General features: G+C 40.6%; 2 protein-coding genes across 2 annotated transcripts; one reads left to right on the plus strand and one right to left on the minus strand.

Moving 5' to 3' along the window:
* Nucleotides 1-2290: 2290 nt before the first annotated feature.
* LOC311042405 (transmembrane protein 238-like) lies at nucleotides 2291-4499 on the minus strand. Its single transcript, XM_084053104.1, has 2 exons — nucleotides 4367-4499; nucleotides 2291-2629 (listed from the first exon to the last, which is right to left on the minus strand). Exon 2 carries the CDS (start codon nucleotides 2625-2627, stop codon nucleotides 2295-2297), a length of 333 nt encoding a protein of 110 aa, XP_083909230.1. The 5' UTR covers nucleotides 2628-2629; nucleotides 4367-4499; the 3' UTR covers nucleotides 2291-2294.
* A 1235-nt stretch (nucleotides 4500-5734) lies between these two features.
* Nucleotides 5735-15353, plus strand: ccdc106a (coiled-coil domain containing 106a). The gene is made up of 8 exons (XM_084049144.1): nucleotides 5735-5856; nucleotides 6957-7035; nucleotides 7377-7475; nucleotides 8407-8622; nucleotides 8808-8864; nucleotides 9560-9832; nucleotides 10704-10871; nucleotides 12137-15353. Exons 2-8 carry the CDS (start codon nucleotides 6957-6959, stop codon nucleotides 12451-12453), a joined length of 1209 nt encoding a protein of 402 aa, XP_083905270.1. The 5' UTR covers nucleotides 5735-5856; the 3' UTR covers nucleotides 12454-15353.
* Nucleotides 15354-19130: the final 3777 nt, after the last annotated feature.

Raw genomic sequence — 19130 nt, forward strand, 5'->3', positions numbered from 1 at the left:
AAAAGTTAAAATATGGAGTTAAGAGGTTTCTGCCCGACAGCAACGGTGTAGGACTTAAAGGAAGTGGTAATAGAAGGTCCTTCATACAGTACCATCAAGTTGGCACCAGTGCATTATGCACTTCTTTGAACGGCCGTGTGTACTGTACTTGGCGTGGACGCCGTCTTTAACTGTGAACTGGAATAGGTAGCCGTTTCTTAGCATTTCTGTCTTCTCATCTAGTCCAGTGGTTCTCAACCTTTTTCAGGCAGCGACCCCCCCAAAATAATAATATATTTGAACTGGGGACCCCCCACCCTGACAAGCATTGGAACTGTAAGTGCAGTACATTTAGTTTCACTCGGTTCCACAGATAAAAATATTGTGAAAATAGCAGATCTACAAGCTCTCAATGTGAGGCGTTGTGAGCTTGTAGATCGGCTATTTTTGGAGATCGGCTATTTTCACAATTTTCGCCTCTTATATTATTCGACAATTTGACCAATGTTTGACCAGTTTTTATAGTATAGTTTGTTTATTACTTTTGATGCAGTAATAGTAATAATTAGGTATTAAAAAGGTCTTTTAAAGTCCTTAAATTGTCACTTTACTGTCATCTGGGGACCCCCCCAAAATCATGTGCACATGCTGAGAACCACTGATCTGGTCTACTGTATGTACTGCAAACAAAGGCAAATCGCAGTCACTACTTTCATTTCCTGCATCGGTGGCTGATCCAGTTGAAATGCTCCTAAGCAAAGCAGTGAGCCTGTATTTGCTTACTTGTAAAGCCACAGGATAACAGTGGCAGCTGTAGAATGGTCTCTGTCACGTGTCATGGCTGGGGTTTAGATATCGTTGCTGTCGGGCAGAAACCTTATCACCATATTTTAGTTTTTTTTCGTAAATTAACCCATTTAGACCTGAGGCCGATTCTAAAAACGCTAAAATCCTGACCTACGTTTCCTGAAAAACTACAACAAATGTATGTTGCTATATACTGTACATTAGCAACAAGAACCCCAAAAGGTGTTCCCGTCCTGAAAGGTATAGTTACAAATAGGGGTTCCCGCCCAAAATGGGTTAACACCCTACTTGATCATACAACAGCATCACACAAAAGCATTAAAAGTAGCAGTTCAGCACCTTTTGAGCTTGTAGATCTGCTACTTTTGCTGTTTTTGAATTTGAAAAGTAACAGTTTTGGACTTTGGAGGTTTCGACCCAACAGAGACGATATAACATTCATTACACCCATTAACAATACTAAAACACGGACCATCCACTTCTATACAAACAATGCATTAGTTCCTACGGGAGTTAGTCATTTAACTAACATTTTTCTCAGGTTCACTTCAGGTTTGAAAGGCAGTATTGTATTGTTACTTGGACAGGGGCTTAAAGATGTGTGGTTTGATGCACTTCTACCTGGAGTGTGGTTTGATGCACTTCTACCTGGAGTATTAACTCAAGTCCTGCCCTCCCTGTCATTGCACGTTAACTGCCATCTCTATGCAACAGTTTGATGTGTGTTTGAATACCATTCTCCTACATTATGATTTTCTTTTCCCCTCCGAAATTATTTATTTTCTTAATCAGCTCTTTGGCTCTCTTTGTTCTCATGAAATACTTTCTCACCTTTTTGTTTTTATTTTGTTTTATGTTGGTTTACTTTTGATTTGTAAAATAAGTGAGGGAAAGACTTAAAGAACATCTGAAGAGTCAGTATGCAGTATTTATGAGAGATTGACAGTTTGTGAACTCCCGTGGTGCAGAGACAATCTATTGTGACATTTTGTAAATATTTTCATTAAAAATCTATTGAATGGTCGACAATGATTTTTATTCTAATTCCATCCCCAGTGGTTAATATAGTGATCACATACTGTACACTCACACAGTTGCTCCTCAACAGTTAAATAAATACCTCTTAGGGAATCAATTAGAATTTAAATGGCAGATACATCTCTATAACCTTCATAATGTTAATTCAGTTCATTCATTCAGTAATACAACAAGCTTGTGTGCACTGCTATTGTAACAATGTAAAAGTCTCTACATTTTATGTCACATATCAATATAAAAGGCAGCAAACTCCCTGAGGTGTTTACATGTATGCAGTCTTAATTATGAATCACACTGAATGGCGCTGACTGGTTGATCAGCTGAACAAGCCGTTTGTTTTTCCCTCCAAAAAAAGTAAGTCTCGCGAGAGGCAGGAATGACAGTTTGATCCTCCTTTGCCCCGGGCGCAATAAGACAGCTGGCACGCCTTCTCCTTCTGAAAGGTTTTCTCTGGCACTCCCTCCCGTTCTCTAGGACGGGCTGCTTTGACTCCTGGGCAGCCGTATCCTGCGGCTCAGGTTGCGGGCCAGGCGGTCCATGGCGCCGCCCACAGCTCCCCCTAGCTCCCTGGCGGACCCCAGTCCCTCTATGTTGCCGCTGTACCACATGACCCAGCCTCCCAGTGACATCAGCACCAGCAGAGCCCCCGAGTACACCAGCAGGTCCCCGAAGTCTCTCCCTCGGATCTCCAGGGGGGCGAAGACCCCCAGCAGCAGGGACGCCACCCCCAGCAGGTCCATCAGCACGGCGAACGCCAGGGCCAGCTTACAGTGGGATAGGCCGTCGTACTTTGGAGGCGCCATGGCTTGTAAAAAAAAGAGACATGTAGCAACATTAGGGCTTAGACCAGGGGTCTTCAACGTTTTCAGACCAAGGACCCCTTGGCTGAGAGAGAGATGAAGCAGGGACCCCCTCTATATTGTATAAAATTGTGTTTCAGATTATACTTTTTTTGCTTACTTGGTCTATTTTTTCCCTCTACACCTATACCTCTTTGCCAAAAAATAGCAGATCTACATGCTCACAACGCCTCGCAGCTTGTAGATCTGCTATTTTTTTGGCTAAAGTTCTCAGAAAAAGGGATGCTAGTGTTCAAGTGGTTAATGTAAAAAAAAAAAAAACATATCACACAAAGATTTGGCGGACCCCCTGTAGCAACTCTGCGGACCCCCGGCTTAGACTGAATAGTGAAACGATCTGATGTACAGTAACGTTGTCCATTGTATTGTCTGCTTTTACTGTATGTATGCTGACATGTTGTTGACAAACATTTAGGACACAAATACAATGGAGACTGGACAACACTTAAGAGAGCACAAAGAGGCCCGCCCAACCAGATCTCTGCCTACCAATACGTCTAGTGATATTTCAATTAAATGTAGGTAGGGGCTAACACTGGGTGGAAACAATTTGGAGATAGACACAAAGAATAGCTGATGACTAATTACTAAAAGTAACAAAAATAACACATCATTTATATAACTTCATATTGAGACATATTCCCCTACATAGAATGTAGATTTCCCCAGAGCACCCAGACATAGTATCTGTAGGCAGAGATCTCTGATCGTCTGGCTAGACAACACTGTCACTCTGAAGGGTATACAAGTTCCTGGGAGAAGGACTACTGTAACTGGACTGGACTGACAACTCTGAGGACTTCTACAGGAAGGGACAGAGAGTTGCTCTTCAGGCTCCTTCGGTGACAGTCCTTTGTGCCACTGGTGGTCATCATCGAGCACATTTGCACATGCTGTGATGTGATGTACAGAACACACTACAGAGTACAGACCCAGTACGGATGCCTGTTAAGGACAGCTGTTGTAACCGTTGTTGATTGACTGTATAGTCTGCCCTTCTCGTTATACATTTCATGATAGACTGTACATACAGTATACACATAGTATTATCCAGATACACACTGCTGTAGGCCGGCTGATCTGACTACTTCATAGTCTATATCAGTCTCACATCCACTGCCGATACTCAATAGAATAGACTGTACATACATAATAGGTGATATATAATCATTGGTGATAGATTGTACACTATAGTTATTGTTTATTGACATAATTTACATGATGTTAACTCAGTCAGACCAGTTTCAGATGATCAGACACTCTACCTGTAATCTTTCAATGTACTGTTCCATCATCATGCTCATAAAATAGGTATTCATTCCCCAGGCAAATTATAAATTATTATGAATACCAGTTATTGTGAAATTAATCACTATCACTACTCAATACTAATCATTAATCACAGTTTTCACAAATTCCCCTGGCAAATACATTTCCCTCCTGCTGCAGTGTAGCTTTTCATTTACAGTCCAAACATGTGCCACACCTGTGTGTGTGTGTGTGTGTGTGTGTGTGTGTGTGTGTGTGTGTGTGTGTGTGTGTGTGTGTGTGTGTGTGTGTGTGTGTCTCTCAGCGTGTAGGCTTCAGTTCAGTCCAGAGTAAATCACACAAACAGACAAATCTCTGTCACTAAAAAGTCAACGTTTCTTTAAAAACAATGTCCAACACACAATCCTACTCACCATGAACGTTGTTGCTGATGTTTATCTGTGTTTACAAAGACAGTCTTATCATGTTGAGTTGAATGTACTCGCAGCAGCTACTAGATTAGAAGCACCATGAGTCACACACTGACACCCGACACCTCAACACCTGTTTTACCTGTCCTGTAATGCAGTGGTTCTCAACCTGTGGGTCGGGACCCCCATGGTCTGCCCCAAAAGTATGTGGGCGGTCCCCAGATGACGGTGAAGTGACAATTTAATGACTTTTAAGACCTTTTTAATACAAAAAAAATCCATTACAGCATCAAAAGTAATCAACAAACTACACTATAAAAAGTGCATGGCCAAACATGGGCCAAATTTGTCAAATAATAAGAAAGAGGCAGAACATTTGAAAATAGGGCGGACCAAGTACAAGCTGTACGTAGTGCCATCCATTGGTAACATTAATGTATTACAACACAAGCAGTTCTCTGTTTGTCCAGCCAGTTTGTTAAGTTATTTAGGGTCTATAAAGTGGTTAATATGATCTGTTGTTGACTGTTTGATTGATTGAAGTAGGCTACTTTATTTAGAAAGACATGTAAAAAGTACATGGAACTTAAGTATACAGTTAACAATACAAGGTCCTCTAAACTTACTGGATCGCCCATAAAAGCACAAAGGCTTATTTCAAATGAGATCCCCAATACAATGAGATCCCTGTACATTATTGCATACATGTAATAAACCTTTTTATTATACAATCATATAAATACACAAGACAGTCTATGAAGCAGCTACTAACCCAGTCCCAGTCCCAACAATAACTTTTATGAAATTACAGTATGTTTCTATGATGGCAATATAGCTTTTACGTACTGTCTCAGTACATATAATATTCATATATAATGAAACAACAATAACACGAAATGAAGAATATAGTTAAAGCCAGGGGGGATGAATTCTGTCCCTAAGTTAATTGTAACCGGAAGTGACGCAAAAGAAAGCAATAATCAGCGTTGCCATGTCCGCTTATTATAAGCTACTTTGGGCTTGGTTTTCTGTAAAGTTGCCTGTGGAAGTTGTGGGTCCCGGTTTTGGGGGGGTTTGTTTCTAAAGTGTAGTTGGTTATTTTTTATTTTTTCTCCTAATGTTGTTTAAACCAGTGGTTCTCAAACATTTCATGTCAAGGAATGAATAATATGTATGTATGAATGAATGATGAATAATATGATAAATATGATGTATGAATAATATAATAAATTTATAGTAACATGTATTTGTGCCAGGAACTCCCCATACAAGATTTGGGTTGTGAAAATCTTTCCAAAAAACATTCTAGCTTGTAGATCGCTTCTTTTGGGCTTGTTTTCATAGACCCGGTTACTTACTTCTCTCACAGCACCTGGCAACACTGGCAATAATTGTTATTGTTAGCTTGTTAGCTAGCGGATAAATTGGTCCAGTGGAGATATGACGGCGTTATAACGTCTTATTACATAAGTTATTATTACAACTGTAAAGTGGTACGTATGCCGACACACAATACAACATAATGTGGTCTGTCTGAGGTCCTATTTTATTAATGACACAACGTCAACATTTAAATATGTTTTAACTAGTAAGGTTTTGTGGTTATAATTGTTTTTTATTTGGGGGCTAAATGCTAGCGTGTCCATTTTAAATGGCAGGGTAATAATAGAGCTGTGTGTGTGCACAACACACTTGTTTGTTACTTGTTGGAAACCCGGTTTTGCACTGTTTTGTGTACATACACATGCACTATAATAGTTCATTGTTATACTCCTTGCATAGGAGTCCATCTAAATCAGTGGTTCTCAAATCCAGGGACTCTCTGGGTTCCTTTAGGAGGGTCTAAACGGACCCTTAACAGGTCTGTAACTCTGAGAGTGTACAAATGGAACCAAATGGACCCGTCATTTGTACACTCTCAGAGTTACAGGGGAGAGACCTTGACATTTAAAAGAACCACTGATCTTAAAGCTAGGCGTTCATTTGTGTCCATTGGGAAGTTAGGAGTGTGAGAGAGAAGAATAGCATTGAATAGACTTATTTGCCATTTGCACAAGTGCATAGGAACATTTTGGAGCTCAGCTCCCCCATGGTCAGCATTTTAAAAGATAGAAAGTACAGACAAGACAGAAAAAACATACAGTATACATCCTACAATCCTACATATATCCTACCACATTCCCTAAAAGGCAAATATCATAAATAAGCACATCACAGTCTAAAAAAAAACAGTGTCAATAATAGTGCAATTCATCTTATCATGATCTATCATGAGTGCATTCATTTCTTATGGAGGCTTGATGTCTCTATACATCTACATTTCCACAACGTGTGTATTTAAACCAAACGCACTGCTTTTGTGTCACAAAGTCGACACAATGTGCTGCAGATCAAAATGTCCCCAAGCTCGGGTATAGTTTATAAAAACTATACAAGTTATCCATTATCAGTACTTTCTAAAAGCAATCCAAGCATATATATTTATGTGTGTGTGTGTGTGTGTGTGTGTGTGTGTGTGTGTGTGTGTGTGTGTGTGTGTGTGTGTGTGTGTGTGTGTGTGTGTGCGCGTGCGTGCGTGTGTGTTTGTGTGTAGATGGAGGACGCAAACAGGACAGATATCGCCTCCACATCCAAGAACCACGCAACCAACACAGGATCACTCCATTTACAAAGTAAGAACGACAGATACATACTGTACTATACATCACATGGGATTCTAGGGCTGTTAAGTTCTAAACGTTGTTTTACATTTTAAACATCCATGATTCCGTCATTTTATGAAATCGATGAATAATCAATCCCTGTTTTGGATTATAGAAGTCATTATAGAAGAAAAGTTTAAAACAAAATTCTAAATATTAAAAAGTGAAAATAGCCGATCTACTGTACAAGCTAACAACTCTGCTACATATATATTATTTTTTTGCATGACACTGCTGTGCAACAATTTATTTACATGTTTAGAAGACCTTATAATCCTTCTGTAATGTGACACATGCATTCTCTTCTTCAGCCCCAAAGAACGAAGACGCCTATGAAATATCCCTCCCATATGAGGAGAGCAACTTTGAGCAACAAGGCTTTTTCAACCAGAATGATCAGAGTTTTGATGGTGAATGTTCCAATCTATACAAATATGTCATCAATTACTTTTTACTTATCGTCTCTGTCAGGTGGAAACCTCATATGTCCAAAACTGTTACTTTTCAGAATTCAAATAATAAAAAAGACATTTTATTATGATCAAGTAGGACATTAAATTACGAATAAGCACAAACAGTTAGAATATGGAGATTGGAGGCTTCTGACCCACAGCAACGATATTCTTATCATTTACAACAGTGGTTTTCAACCTTTTTCATGCCAAGGACCCCTAAATAGATATACATTTGGCCACGGACCATCATCTGAAAATGTTTTGTGCCAGTGACCCCCAGAAGCAAAGATATCAGTTAATTTTCGCTTTAAAAAATATAAATGTTCAAAGATATGCACACTTTTTCAAGGTTTTTCAAAAATAGCAGATCTACAAGCTCATAGCGCGGCACTCGGTGCCGCGCTATGAGCTTGTATATCTGCTATTTTTGAATAGCCAAAGCTAAGTGGTTAAAAATGATTGTGACGCTATGTTAACTCATTTCGCTGGGGGACCCCCTGGTACTCCCTCAAGGACCACTGGTGGTCCCTGGACCACTTGTTGAAAACCCCTGATTTTCAACACTGCCCCACATAGACCAGAAATATTGTGCAGGATTATTGATGGTATTTCATTCAGTAACATGTAGGCAAAATGTAAATATATATTTTTGTTAACATGAGCTTTGGAATAGGGTCTAGATATACAGCTCTTTGCCCTTGTGGGACAAAATATTTATAACATCCAAAACATACAAAAGAAAATGCTGAATAGCTACACTATTTCAGTGTAACTGGACTTTTCAGAAATTATTAATGCAAATTTATAGCAATAGTGTAATCGATTGCTTATGTCTGGAGGATGATTACAGCAACGATAACCGAAGCGCAACCGTTTCTCTTTCCAGAGTCGCCGCCGCCCACCGGACACGCCCAGGCCAGCAGCTCCTACATCCTGATCACCAACCTGCGGACGCAGCTCCAGATCTCGCTGGAGAAGAACTCGTGGCTCCAGAAACGCATCGAGGACCTGGAGGAGGAGAGGGACTTCCTCCGCTGCCAGCTGGACCGCTTCATCTTCTCCACCAAGACACAGGGACAGGGACAGAGCCAATACAGTAACGGTGAGGACAGTGCACAGTTATGTGAGGACAATACAGTAACGGCGGGGACAAAGCACTTTATTTACTGCAGTCATTCTCAACCGTTTTAATTTCGAGGACCCCCCCAGTTTGATAGGCATTTTGCTAAACATCTTTGACTTGATCGAAAATAAACTCTGAATTCTTGTTGTTGGATCTTTCTGCAGGCTATGAGTCGAGGAGATTCAACTGGAGAGCGAGAAGAGGGGAAGATCGGCCAGCTGGTGAAGACAATTATTTGTGTGCTTAATTGCACTGCATTCATCCCATTTCACTCTTAGATATTTGGGTTCAGGTCTGCTTGAGTACAGCTACACATCATTGCATATAGGATCTTCAACTCAATACCCTAACACTGTGATGTGATTTGTGTATATAAACCAAAGGTCTCATGGAGTACATCAAAGTCTTCCACCAGTGTTGATTTCGTCGACTAAAACTATGATGAAAATGTTCGTCAACTACCGTTTTTCACTGATGAAAACAAAATAAAAACTAAGCTATGGTGACTAAATATATTGACAATTTCGTGAACAAATACAAACTAGACTAAAATGTTAGTGAGGGACTAGTGGAGAATCCAGTCGTAGTACTAAAAGACAAGTCACAGGTATTGCACTCTGTGAGCTTGTAGATCGGCTATTTTCAGCATGCAACCAAGTGTAAAATCAGCCATTACGACGCCATCAAGGCACCGCCAAAATACATTTTAGTCGACTAAATCAACTGTATATTTAGTCGACTATAATCTTATGATATTTAGTCAACTAAAACTAGACTAACAGTAAAACATTTCAGATGACTAAAATATGACTAAAACTAAATGGAATTTTCAAAATACTACGACTAAAACTGAATAAAAATGTGCTGTTGATATCAACACTATCTTCCACTTGAACTTAGCCTTTCTCCCTTACAGAGCAACAGAAGTCGGACATGCAGCATTTCCCCTCGCGTCAGTTCGTCCAACGGAGGCCCGGTCCGACGATCATGGCACCTCCCAAAAACCACGTCTCCACCACGATAGCCAATCAGATTGCCTCTATGAACGCTTTGTTCAGCTCCGCACCGTCCCAGGGCCTGCTGGCAGGTCACACCAGCACCATCAGCACAGCTAGCAGCAGCAACAACAACAGCAGCAGCACCAGGGGAACCATGAATGACATGAGCGTACACAGCAACGTAGGTCCAGGTATGACCACTGATACACACCCACCATTTTGACCTGCCTTAAACCTTGATACTAAGAGGAAACCAAGACAAAGCAATGTAAACCTGTGTGTCCACTACACATCTTTTTCTGAATGCAAGTATCTTTTTGAATTGTTTTCAAAGGTTCTGGAGCACTTATGCAGCTACTTCTGAGCGACTTTATAAAGCGATCCACCTTTTCTTTTATATGAATGCCTCAGAGCATTTCAAGTTAAGAATCTGAGAGGTGCTGCACTCATCAATGTCACTTTTCACAAACTTGAACTGAACTGACCCATCACAGTAGAGGAGGCAGAAGTTTAATGGAAGTCAATGGGGTTCTGAAACGTACCCACATTTTTAGTCATACATCATAGATATGTCATACTCATATAGACGACTGATGTAATTGATAACTGATGTCACAGCTGGCCTAGGGGTGTGCCGACATATCGTCCTGCGATATATATCGCGATACGTTTTCGTGACGATATGTATCGTGTTGGCATTTTTTACTTTTTTTTTTGCAATAATAATAATGCAAAAACAGAAGTATTTGTTTGCATTTGCTTCCCCCCCCCATATAATTTCATAAGCTTTCCCCCCCCCCCCCATGTATTTTCATAATAAAAAAGTGCCATGTATCGTATCGTATCGATATCGTGAGCCCAATATCGTGTATCGTATCGTATCATGAAATTAGTGTATCGGCACACCCCTACTGGCCACATGAAGTCTGAGATCCACTTTGGATCCCAAGATACACGTGATTAGGTTTTCAGGCGCTTTTCTCCCAGGACCTCTCAATGTCTCTTGAGTGGTGGACACACAGTCTTAAGCCTAATGTATACTTTGTCACCCCACCTCTCCAGATTCTCTTTCACTTCTGGGAGAATCTGATGAGTACCTGGATCAGGACCACTATCTGGACGAGGAGGGGATCATCTCAGGGGAGGAAGTGATGTCGGACGCCATCAACAACAACCGCCATCCGCTGAAGAGGAGGCGGATCTTCCAAGTTCCCAGGGAGCGACAAAGAGGTGGAGCGGTGGTGGGGGGGCAAATGACAGTAACAGTAACAATCAAGATTACCAACTGTTTTATAATACAGTATTTGAACCCATCCTCTTTACATTTTATAAAATGGAGTATGTTAGCCCTCACTTTCATTCAGTACCAGTGATAACAGCCTCTGTGATATCTTATGTTGAAGGAATCAATCCTTTTCTATACACCCTTATGCAAGTTGAATGACAGATAAAGTTACTTTGTCCACACAACACACATGGAGTTTGCTAGCACAACATTCTCCAAAACAACTGATGTTAATGGTGACCAGCCAAACAAACGTAAAATCTCCACCCCATGTTTACACTCCTACGCATAAGTCTTTAAACCAGGGGTCTTCAACGTTTTCAGGCCACGGACCCCCTAGCTGAGAGAGAGATGAAGCAGGGACCCCCTCTATATCGTATAAAATTCAGATACACTTTTGCTGCTATTTTTCCCCCTCTACACACCTATAACTCTTTGCCAAAAATAGCCGATCTACAAGCTCACAACGCCTTGCGTTGGCTAAAGTTCTCCTCAGAAAAGGGATGCTAGGGTTCAAGTGGTTAATCATATCACACAAAGATTTGGCTGACCCCCTGTCGTAACTCTGAGGACCCCCTAGGGGTCCCGGACCCCCTGTTGAAGACCCCTGCTTTAAACGGACACAAAAACGGTTTGCACTCAGGCTTCAGAAGAAGACTTGGATTGCGTTGCACAAGCTGTATGGAGTCATTTGGTTGTAATTTTTGTTGTTCAATGGTCACCATTACCTTCAGTTGTCTTACTTAGAGAAAGCTAAAGTTTGGCTGACAAACTCCTTTTGTGTTGTTCGGACAAAGAAACCGTATCCACGTTTCAACAGGCACTGGGGTGAGTAGATAATGACATTATAAAAATCTCTGAATTAAGTATTTCTTCAACACTCATCCAGTCCATTAAAGCTGAGAAAGCATCTGTGTCATTTTAGCTATAAAGCAACATACGTTTTCAAAAAACGCTTAGGATTTAGAACAGTGGTTTGGAACAGTAGTTCAAAAGTTCAAAAATAGCAGATGTACAAGCTCACATCTGCTATTGTTTTTTTTTTTTACACATATCTTCTCTTCTGGGGGTCACTGGCACAAAACATTTTCAGATGGGGGTCTGCGGCTAAAAAGTGTGAGAACTACTGATTTAGAAGGCATTCGTAGAATCGGCCTCAGGTCTTAATGGGTTAACAATCCTAGCTCACCCCTCCCTCTCGTCCACGCAGTGAAAGACGCGGCGGGAGTGCTGTTCCGCTACAAGAAGATCCTGCTGACCTACCAGCGGCTGAAGAACATGTCCAAGGCCTTCCAGATCCACGGCGTGGACCGCAACACCGTGGCCTCCACCACGCCCATCGCCGAGCTGCTGCTCGTGGCGCCGGAGAAGGTGGCCGAGGTGGGCGAGTTCGACCCGTCCAAGGAGAAGCTGCTGGACTACGCCCGGCGCTGCTACATCGCGTTGGACGAGGAGACGCTCAGCAGGGTGCAGGCGCTCAAGAAGAACAACTTACTCCTGCCCATCTCCTACAGGTTCAGACACTGAGAGACAGGGGCGTTGACGGACCGACTGACATGGGGGAGAGAGAGGGGTGGGATGGGTACTCTCTCCCTCTCCGGAAGACGATAGGACCGTTTGATGGGTAAGTGAGGAGTAATCAGCTTCACGGTTGATTCTGCTGCAGTGGGCCAGCTCGACCGCTTAAGCATGGTGGCATCTCAGAGGACACATGGACTTCCTTTTTGCCATCCCAGTGACCCCGGATTCAGCTGTGTAAACTGTGGTAAAGACTCTTTTTTTGTTTATACTTGCTCTGTCACCTCCTTTTTAGTGTCAATGTGTTATATACAAGTCATTTGAATTCCTCACGCTCTCCACTCGCCTAGCCATTTATAATAGCGCAGGGGTTGACACTAACGGTTGCAAGTGGAGTTTGCTTTCAGGTTGCCAGACGGGCAAGTGCATTCCGTCTTCATTAAATATTATTGGCTACCTTTTTACAACTAGCAGTTGCACTCATTGTTTTCAAAGTGACTGTCAACACTCAGTTATCGATTGAATTTAACATTAACTTGTTCAACAAGTGCAAACTTTACCTATCATTTTATAATGGAAGATTTGCTTTTCGGGCAAGTGGGCAAGTAGAACATGACCTGGACTTGCCCGACGGGCAAGTGCCTCTGAGACCTTAGTGTCAACCCCTGTAGCGGTCAAGTGTGTGAGAGGGCCTGCTGCAGCCAGAAAAGGGATGAGAGAAGATTTGTTCACTTTTCCTAAAAAAATACTGTATGTCCATGTGATTCACAACAGACATCTATCTGTCAGCCAAGCGACAAGGGCGTCATATTACAAGGCGTTTCAACCAGGGAGATGGATTGCTGAGGGGGAGTGCTACACCTAGCGTTGGCTCCCAGTACTTACTACAGTACATGTCTTAGTTACCCAAGCCCATTCATTCAAAGGCAAGAGTGGTTGATGTATATTGCTGATACAGATAATATAATAATAAACAGACTGTTCCTATACAGTATGTTGATCCTGGGGTTTGAATGGATGCAGTTTCCTGAAGAATCTTGTTCAATAACGGATTCTGAAACAAAACTAAAACTACAATAGATTTGGATGATTACTGAAATTATGTTCAACTGCCCCCCGGTTTTTTATTTTTTATCTTTATTTACAGAAACATTTAGTTTCTTTTGTGTTTCATTATACATCCCTTTTCCCTTTTTCGTATCTTGCATTGTTTGCTCGCGTTACAATCATGTTTCAAAAACATTTCAAAATGTTGAAATTCAAATGTTTACCTTCCACTATAGAACAGTGTATAAGCAAGCAGTGTGGCTACATTTGAACAAGAACAATGCCTTAATGTCATTTTGTGATTTGTCTCTCGTGTGAGGTGTGACAGTCAAGGGTCACGTTTGACACTATAACCGCCCACTAGTAATTAATTTATTACATTCTCCTTGCCTTTCTCCCCTTTCTCCTGGTTTTAATGAGCAGAAGAGAAGGAAACTGGTGTGATGGCAGACTGAAAATAACAAAGAGCTCTAGCAGTCCCACACTGTGCTGTTTCAGATGCATTCACTAGCCGTTCTTTTTACAGTAACTTGCATCAGAATGGCATGGTAAGCTGCTGTTCTTTGTTTTGGAAGGGAACGAGTGCAGTGTCCCTACCTAATTAGTTATACCACCAAGTGTTTTACAAACTTTTTTGTTTGTTTGTTTGTTTGTTTTTTTTGGTCACTTTACTGCAACAAAATCCAGCCTGTATCATGTGTAATAATGCTCATGTGTAGCATCTGGTTATTCTAGACAACTGTAAAGACGAGATATTTTGTGCTGTGGGACACAATGTAATACCTGTTGTATAATACAGTGCAGAGCCTTTACTATGGTCTGCTACTATTTACTATGCTGTTTTGTACCACTACGTTCTAATATTCACATTTGTGTGAAGAAATATTGACATTAATCACACAACACTTATAACGTTCCAGTGATCTTCCAGTGAGACTGAGTGATTGCGTTGATTTGTACTACGGCGGCAACGGTTGATCAAACTAATCAATTCAGTCGATTGTAACAAATTATCGATAATTTAATAAAATAATCTATTAATAATCAATCCCCATTTTGGCAAAATGCTTTTGGGCAAAAGGTTTCAAAAATGAAAGAAAAATTTGGAAATAGCAGTCCTGCAAGCTCAGCTTGATCGGCTATTTTCACTATTTCTGCATGACACCATTGTGGGACGAAGTAAAATATGAAGCTTAAATGGTTAATCGATTTGTTGTTGATATATAAAAACCTATGCTTCTCGATTATTTGAAAAAGTAATCGATAGAATAATCGATGCGATAAATGATTGACAGTTGCAGCCCTAGTTTGTGCACACGGAATGGTCTTTTTGTTGCTTCTCGACACCTTATTACAAATGCATGTGAACTGAGCTATTTGGATGGTCTGTAGTTTATAGAGGTCTTGCTGAAATTCATAATTATTTTCAGCGCAGCAGGAGCGTTTGTCATAGTGTATGATAGTGTACTATAGTGTTTACTGTATAACTGTACAGTGAATTGATTAGATGTTTTTTTGTTTTGTTTTGAAAGCTGATACGGTGTAATTGGAAAAACTAACGTCAACTCGTTTTAACCACTTAAATCCTATGTACTTTGTTAACCGGAGTCCCCCAGGGTCAGTGGTGTAAAGTATCTAAGTACATTTACTCAAGTACTGTACTTAAGTACAATTTTGAGGTACTTTTACTTTACTGGAGTATTTCCAATTGTCTATACTTTTACTTTTACTCCACTACATCTCAGAGGCAAATATTGTACTTTTACTCCACTACAATTATTTGAAAACTTTAGTTACTACAGTAGTTGCTTTGCAGATATAAATTATTACATTATAAAACATATATTAACCACTTTAGCCCTATTTTATACCTAGGCTATTTGAAAATAGCCGATCTACAAGCTCACAACGCGTCGCATCGCGACGCGTTGTGAGCTTGTAGATCTGCTATTTTCAAACATTTTAGTACTTTTGCTTTTGGTACTTTAAGTTCATTTTGATACCAATACTTTTGTACTTTTACTCAAGCACATTTTTAATTCCGGACTTTTACTTGTAACGGAGTACTTCTACATTGCAGTATTGATACTTTTACTTAAGTAAAACATCTGAGTACTTTTTCCACCACTGCCCAGGGGTCTAGACTAGGCCCCCTCTTTTTCTCCCTCTGCACCAGATCTCTTTACCAAAAAATGGCCGATCTACAAGCTCAAAGCATTGTAGATCTGCCATTTTGCCCCAGAATAAGGATTCATGTGGTTAAAATTGTATTGTCAAAAGTCAAAACTCACTTCAGAGCAGTTCAGCAGGGCTCCATACACCTATCTGTGGAACTCATGTGTCTTTCTATATGTTCAATACGGGTCACTTTAGTTGGAATTAAAAACGGAACCAATCAATGTAATGTTAGGGGGCACTTCAACTTTTGTAAAAAACGATTCGCCGGAATTTGCCGAATCACATCATTGTATATTGTTTTTAAAAGTATCTTATTTGTTTGTTTCCTGTTGTATCTCCCTTATGTTTTATTATGAATGATATAGCCAAAATATTGGAGTGAAAGACTGCGTGTCTAACTAAAAAAGAAATCAATAACCATGTATTGCTGATTATGCATCAGCTTCACTGTTAAGACAGAAATGTCATTAAAAGCGTTTGATTTCCTATTATGTATGTATGCAATTCTTGTTTTATGCTCAGTCTATCGTTAACACTCAGATTATTTCATCATTCAAAGCTTTAGTAATTAGTAAATTACACATTATTATCGGAAGCAGCCAAAAACAGCAGCCTGTGGCTCTGGCTGAAGAGTCCACATATAGACACACATACACACATAGAGAATATTATACAGTATTGGACACATGATGTGACCAGAGGATATGAGACGAGGATAGGGCTGTCACAATTACAAATTTAAGTAGACGATTAATTGTCAAATAATCGTGATTAACTATTTAATTGTGTGTTTGGCGTTGAACATTGGAACATATGAAGCCTTTTCTCAACATGGGGTCCAGGCACCAACTGAGGATTTTACAGCATAGATTGGGGTACGCAGCATAGATAATAACACAACAATAATAATGATAAAACCGTAAAAAGATTTTTAAAAGAAAGAGAGAGAGAGTGCAAAAAAGAGCAAACAAAAAAAAGGATCTGCAAGCACACCTATCATAATGTATTCATGATATGTGTGATAGCATCATTGATAAGGCACTGAAATCTGGTAGAAGTGCATTTGTATTGGTCATTTCATATATCACAAATGTGATTCCCTGACTCTATCCCAGTAAAGTAGTCACCCAGGATGCATGTTAAGCAGGTATAAAAAAGTATAACCGCAGCAATATTGGATTGCACAAATGCCTGCAGATAAAGCAACAGGTTTCACTCAGTACTCTAGCTCATTGGTATACAGTATGAAGTATAATTTAATGTCAAGTGCTATGTTCTTTAAGCACAATATAATTTACAGTGTCTAATATGTATAATACCAGTAGGATTTCCTGCACATTTCATTCTGTACTTACACATCGTGATCGTGGAATAAACAACGTTCAAGAATAATACAAATCTGCGCGGTGTACATGGGATTAAGGTGCAGTGTCAGCAGCACACGTGTCGACAGCATAGTCCACATAAGGTAATCGTCACTGGTATAGAAGAAGGAAGGAAGAGCAAAACCAGTCACTGACACTGGTATAATCCACAGGTACATTCATGAGGAAGAGCAAATAGTACAAGTCCGTAGCCGGGTGGAATCTGTTCATGAACCTGGTGGTGTTGCCCATGATACTGTAGGCCTCCATGTCTGCAGGCCGTGTCGTTGTAGGGGTTTGACTCTGAACAGTTTGTGGCTGGGGTGGTACCTTGATGATGACCTGAGCTTTGACAGACTACACACCTCTTCATGTATAGTTCCTGGAGCGCGGGAAGCTTGCCTCCCATTATTCTCTCTGTCGTCCAGGACAGCTTGCCATAGGGAAGAAAAACAGGTGCGCTTCCTCTGGATGCCTTTTTAGTTTAGGCAGTAGGTGCTCAGCTTAAATCAAAAACCACCAAAGTGGAAAAAGTGGCACTCCAAAATAAATAATGCAAGACTGGCTCAGATGTAATTTCTAAACGCGTTTCGGCCGCAGCCTTCCTCAGAGCAGATTAAAAAGTGCCATAGGCCTAGGCCTTCTTGCCTGGCCACGGTCGATGGGTATGTGCATACCTTGCAGCAGGCATTAGAATTGTGTAAATACATTCTAATAATGCCAAGTATCCCATGCCAAAAACAACAACCAGCACGACAAGAAATGCTGTGATGTTCCAACCAGATCCATTATGCAGAGTGACTAGAACTGCAAAGAGCACAGACAGACTGACACACACGCACGCACGCACGCACGCACGCACGCACGCACGCACGCACGCACGCACGCACGCACACACACACACACACACACACACACACACACACACACACACACACACACACACACACACACACACACACACACACACACACACATAAGTTATTTGTAAAATACAAAGAATGTGATGAACTGTGAATGTAATTAACTGTTTGCAATTGAGCACCGAAGTCCTGACTACTGCCACTGGAGGGCGCGCTGTCCCCCTGAAATCCCCGTTAGGGATTCTAAAATACACACACCAAAACTTTCAAGTATTCTGTGAATTATGAAGGAAAATGTAAATAGTGTTACTTTTGACCCCAGTCTCCCCTATATGCAGTTTTGATTTAATTTGATGTATTTGATTTGCACAACATTTTTGTATATATACAGGACATGTTAGTTCTTTCCATTGCAAAGTTTAAGATTTAGTTGTTTTGCCGGTGAGGAGGGAACCCTAGGGATTCTTATGAGAACCTCACCGTTTACATTACACATACTTTGATTTGTTTAATATTAAAAACAAAAGACGAACAAAAAACAAAAAAAGAAAAAAATACATATAGCCTATATATATATATATATATATATATATATATATGTATATATATATATATATATATATATTTCCCACTTCAGCCTTATACATTTGGGCCATTTGAGAATAGCCGATCTACAAGCTCACAATGGGGATGTAGCTGTACAATTTTCAGAAGTTTTTATGCATTTGAAAACTTGTGAAATGGGACATTCTGCATAATGAGTACTTTCTACTTTTGGTACTTTAAGACTTAAAGTCTTTAAGACTTAAGTACCAAAAGTACATTTTGATACCAATGCCTTTGTACTTTTAATCAAGTACATTTTGAATTCCGGACTTGTACTTGCAACAGAGCATTTCTACACAGCAGTATTGATACTTTTTACTTAAAAGTAAAACATTTGAGTACTTTTTTCCACCACTGGGTTGAGAACCACAGAGAGCAGGGGTCTTCAACGTTTTCAGGCCAAGGACCCCCTAGCTGAGACAGAGATGAAGCAGGGACCCCCTAGCTGTGAGAGAGATGAAGCAGGGACCCCCTAGCTGAGACAGAGATGAAGCAGGGACCCCCTAGCTGAGACAGAGATGAAGCAGGGACCCCCTAGCTGTGAGAGAGATGAAGCAGGGACCCCCTTGCTGAGACAGAGATGAAGCAGGGACCCCCTCTATATTGTATAAAATTGTGTTTCAGATTC

The sequence above is a fragment of the Gymnoscopelus microlampas genome, assembly GCF_963454915.1.
Source record: "Gymnoscopelus microlampas genome assembly, chromosome: 3".
In the NCBI taxonomy this organism is placed as follows: domain Eukaryota; kingdom Metazoa; phylum Chordata; class Actinopteri; order Myctophiformes; family Myctophidae; genus Gymnoscopelus; species Gymnoscopelus microlampas.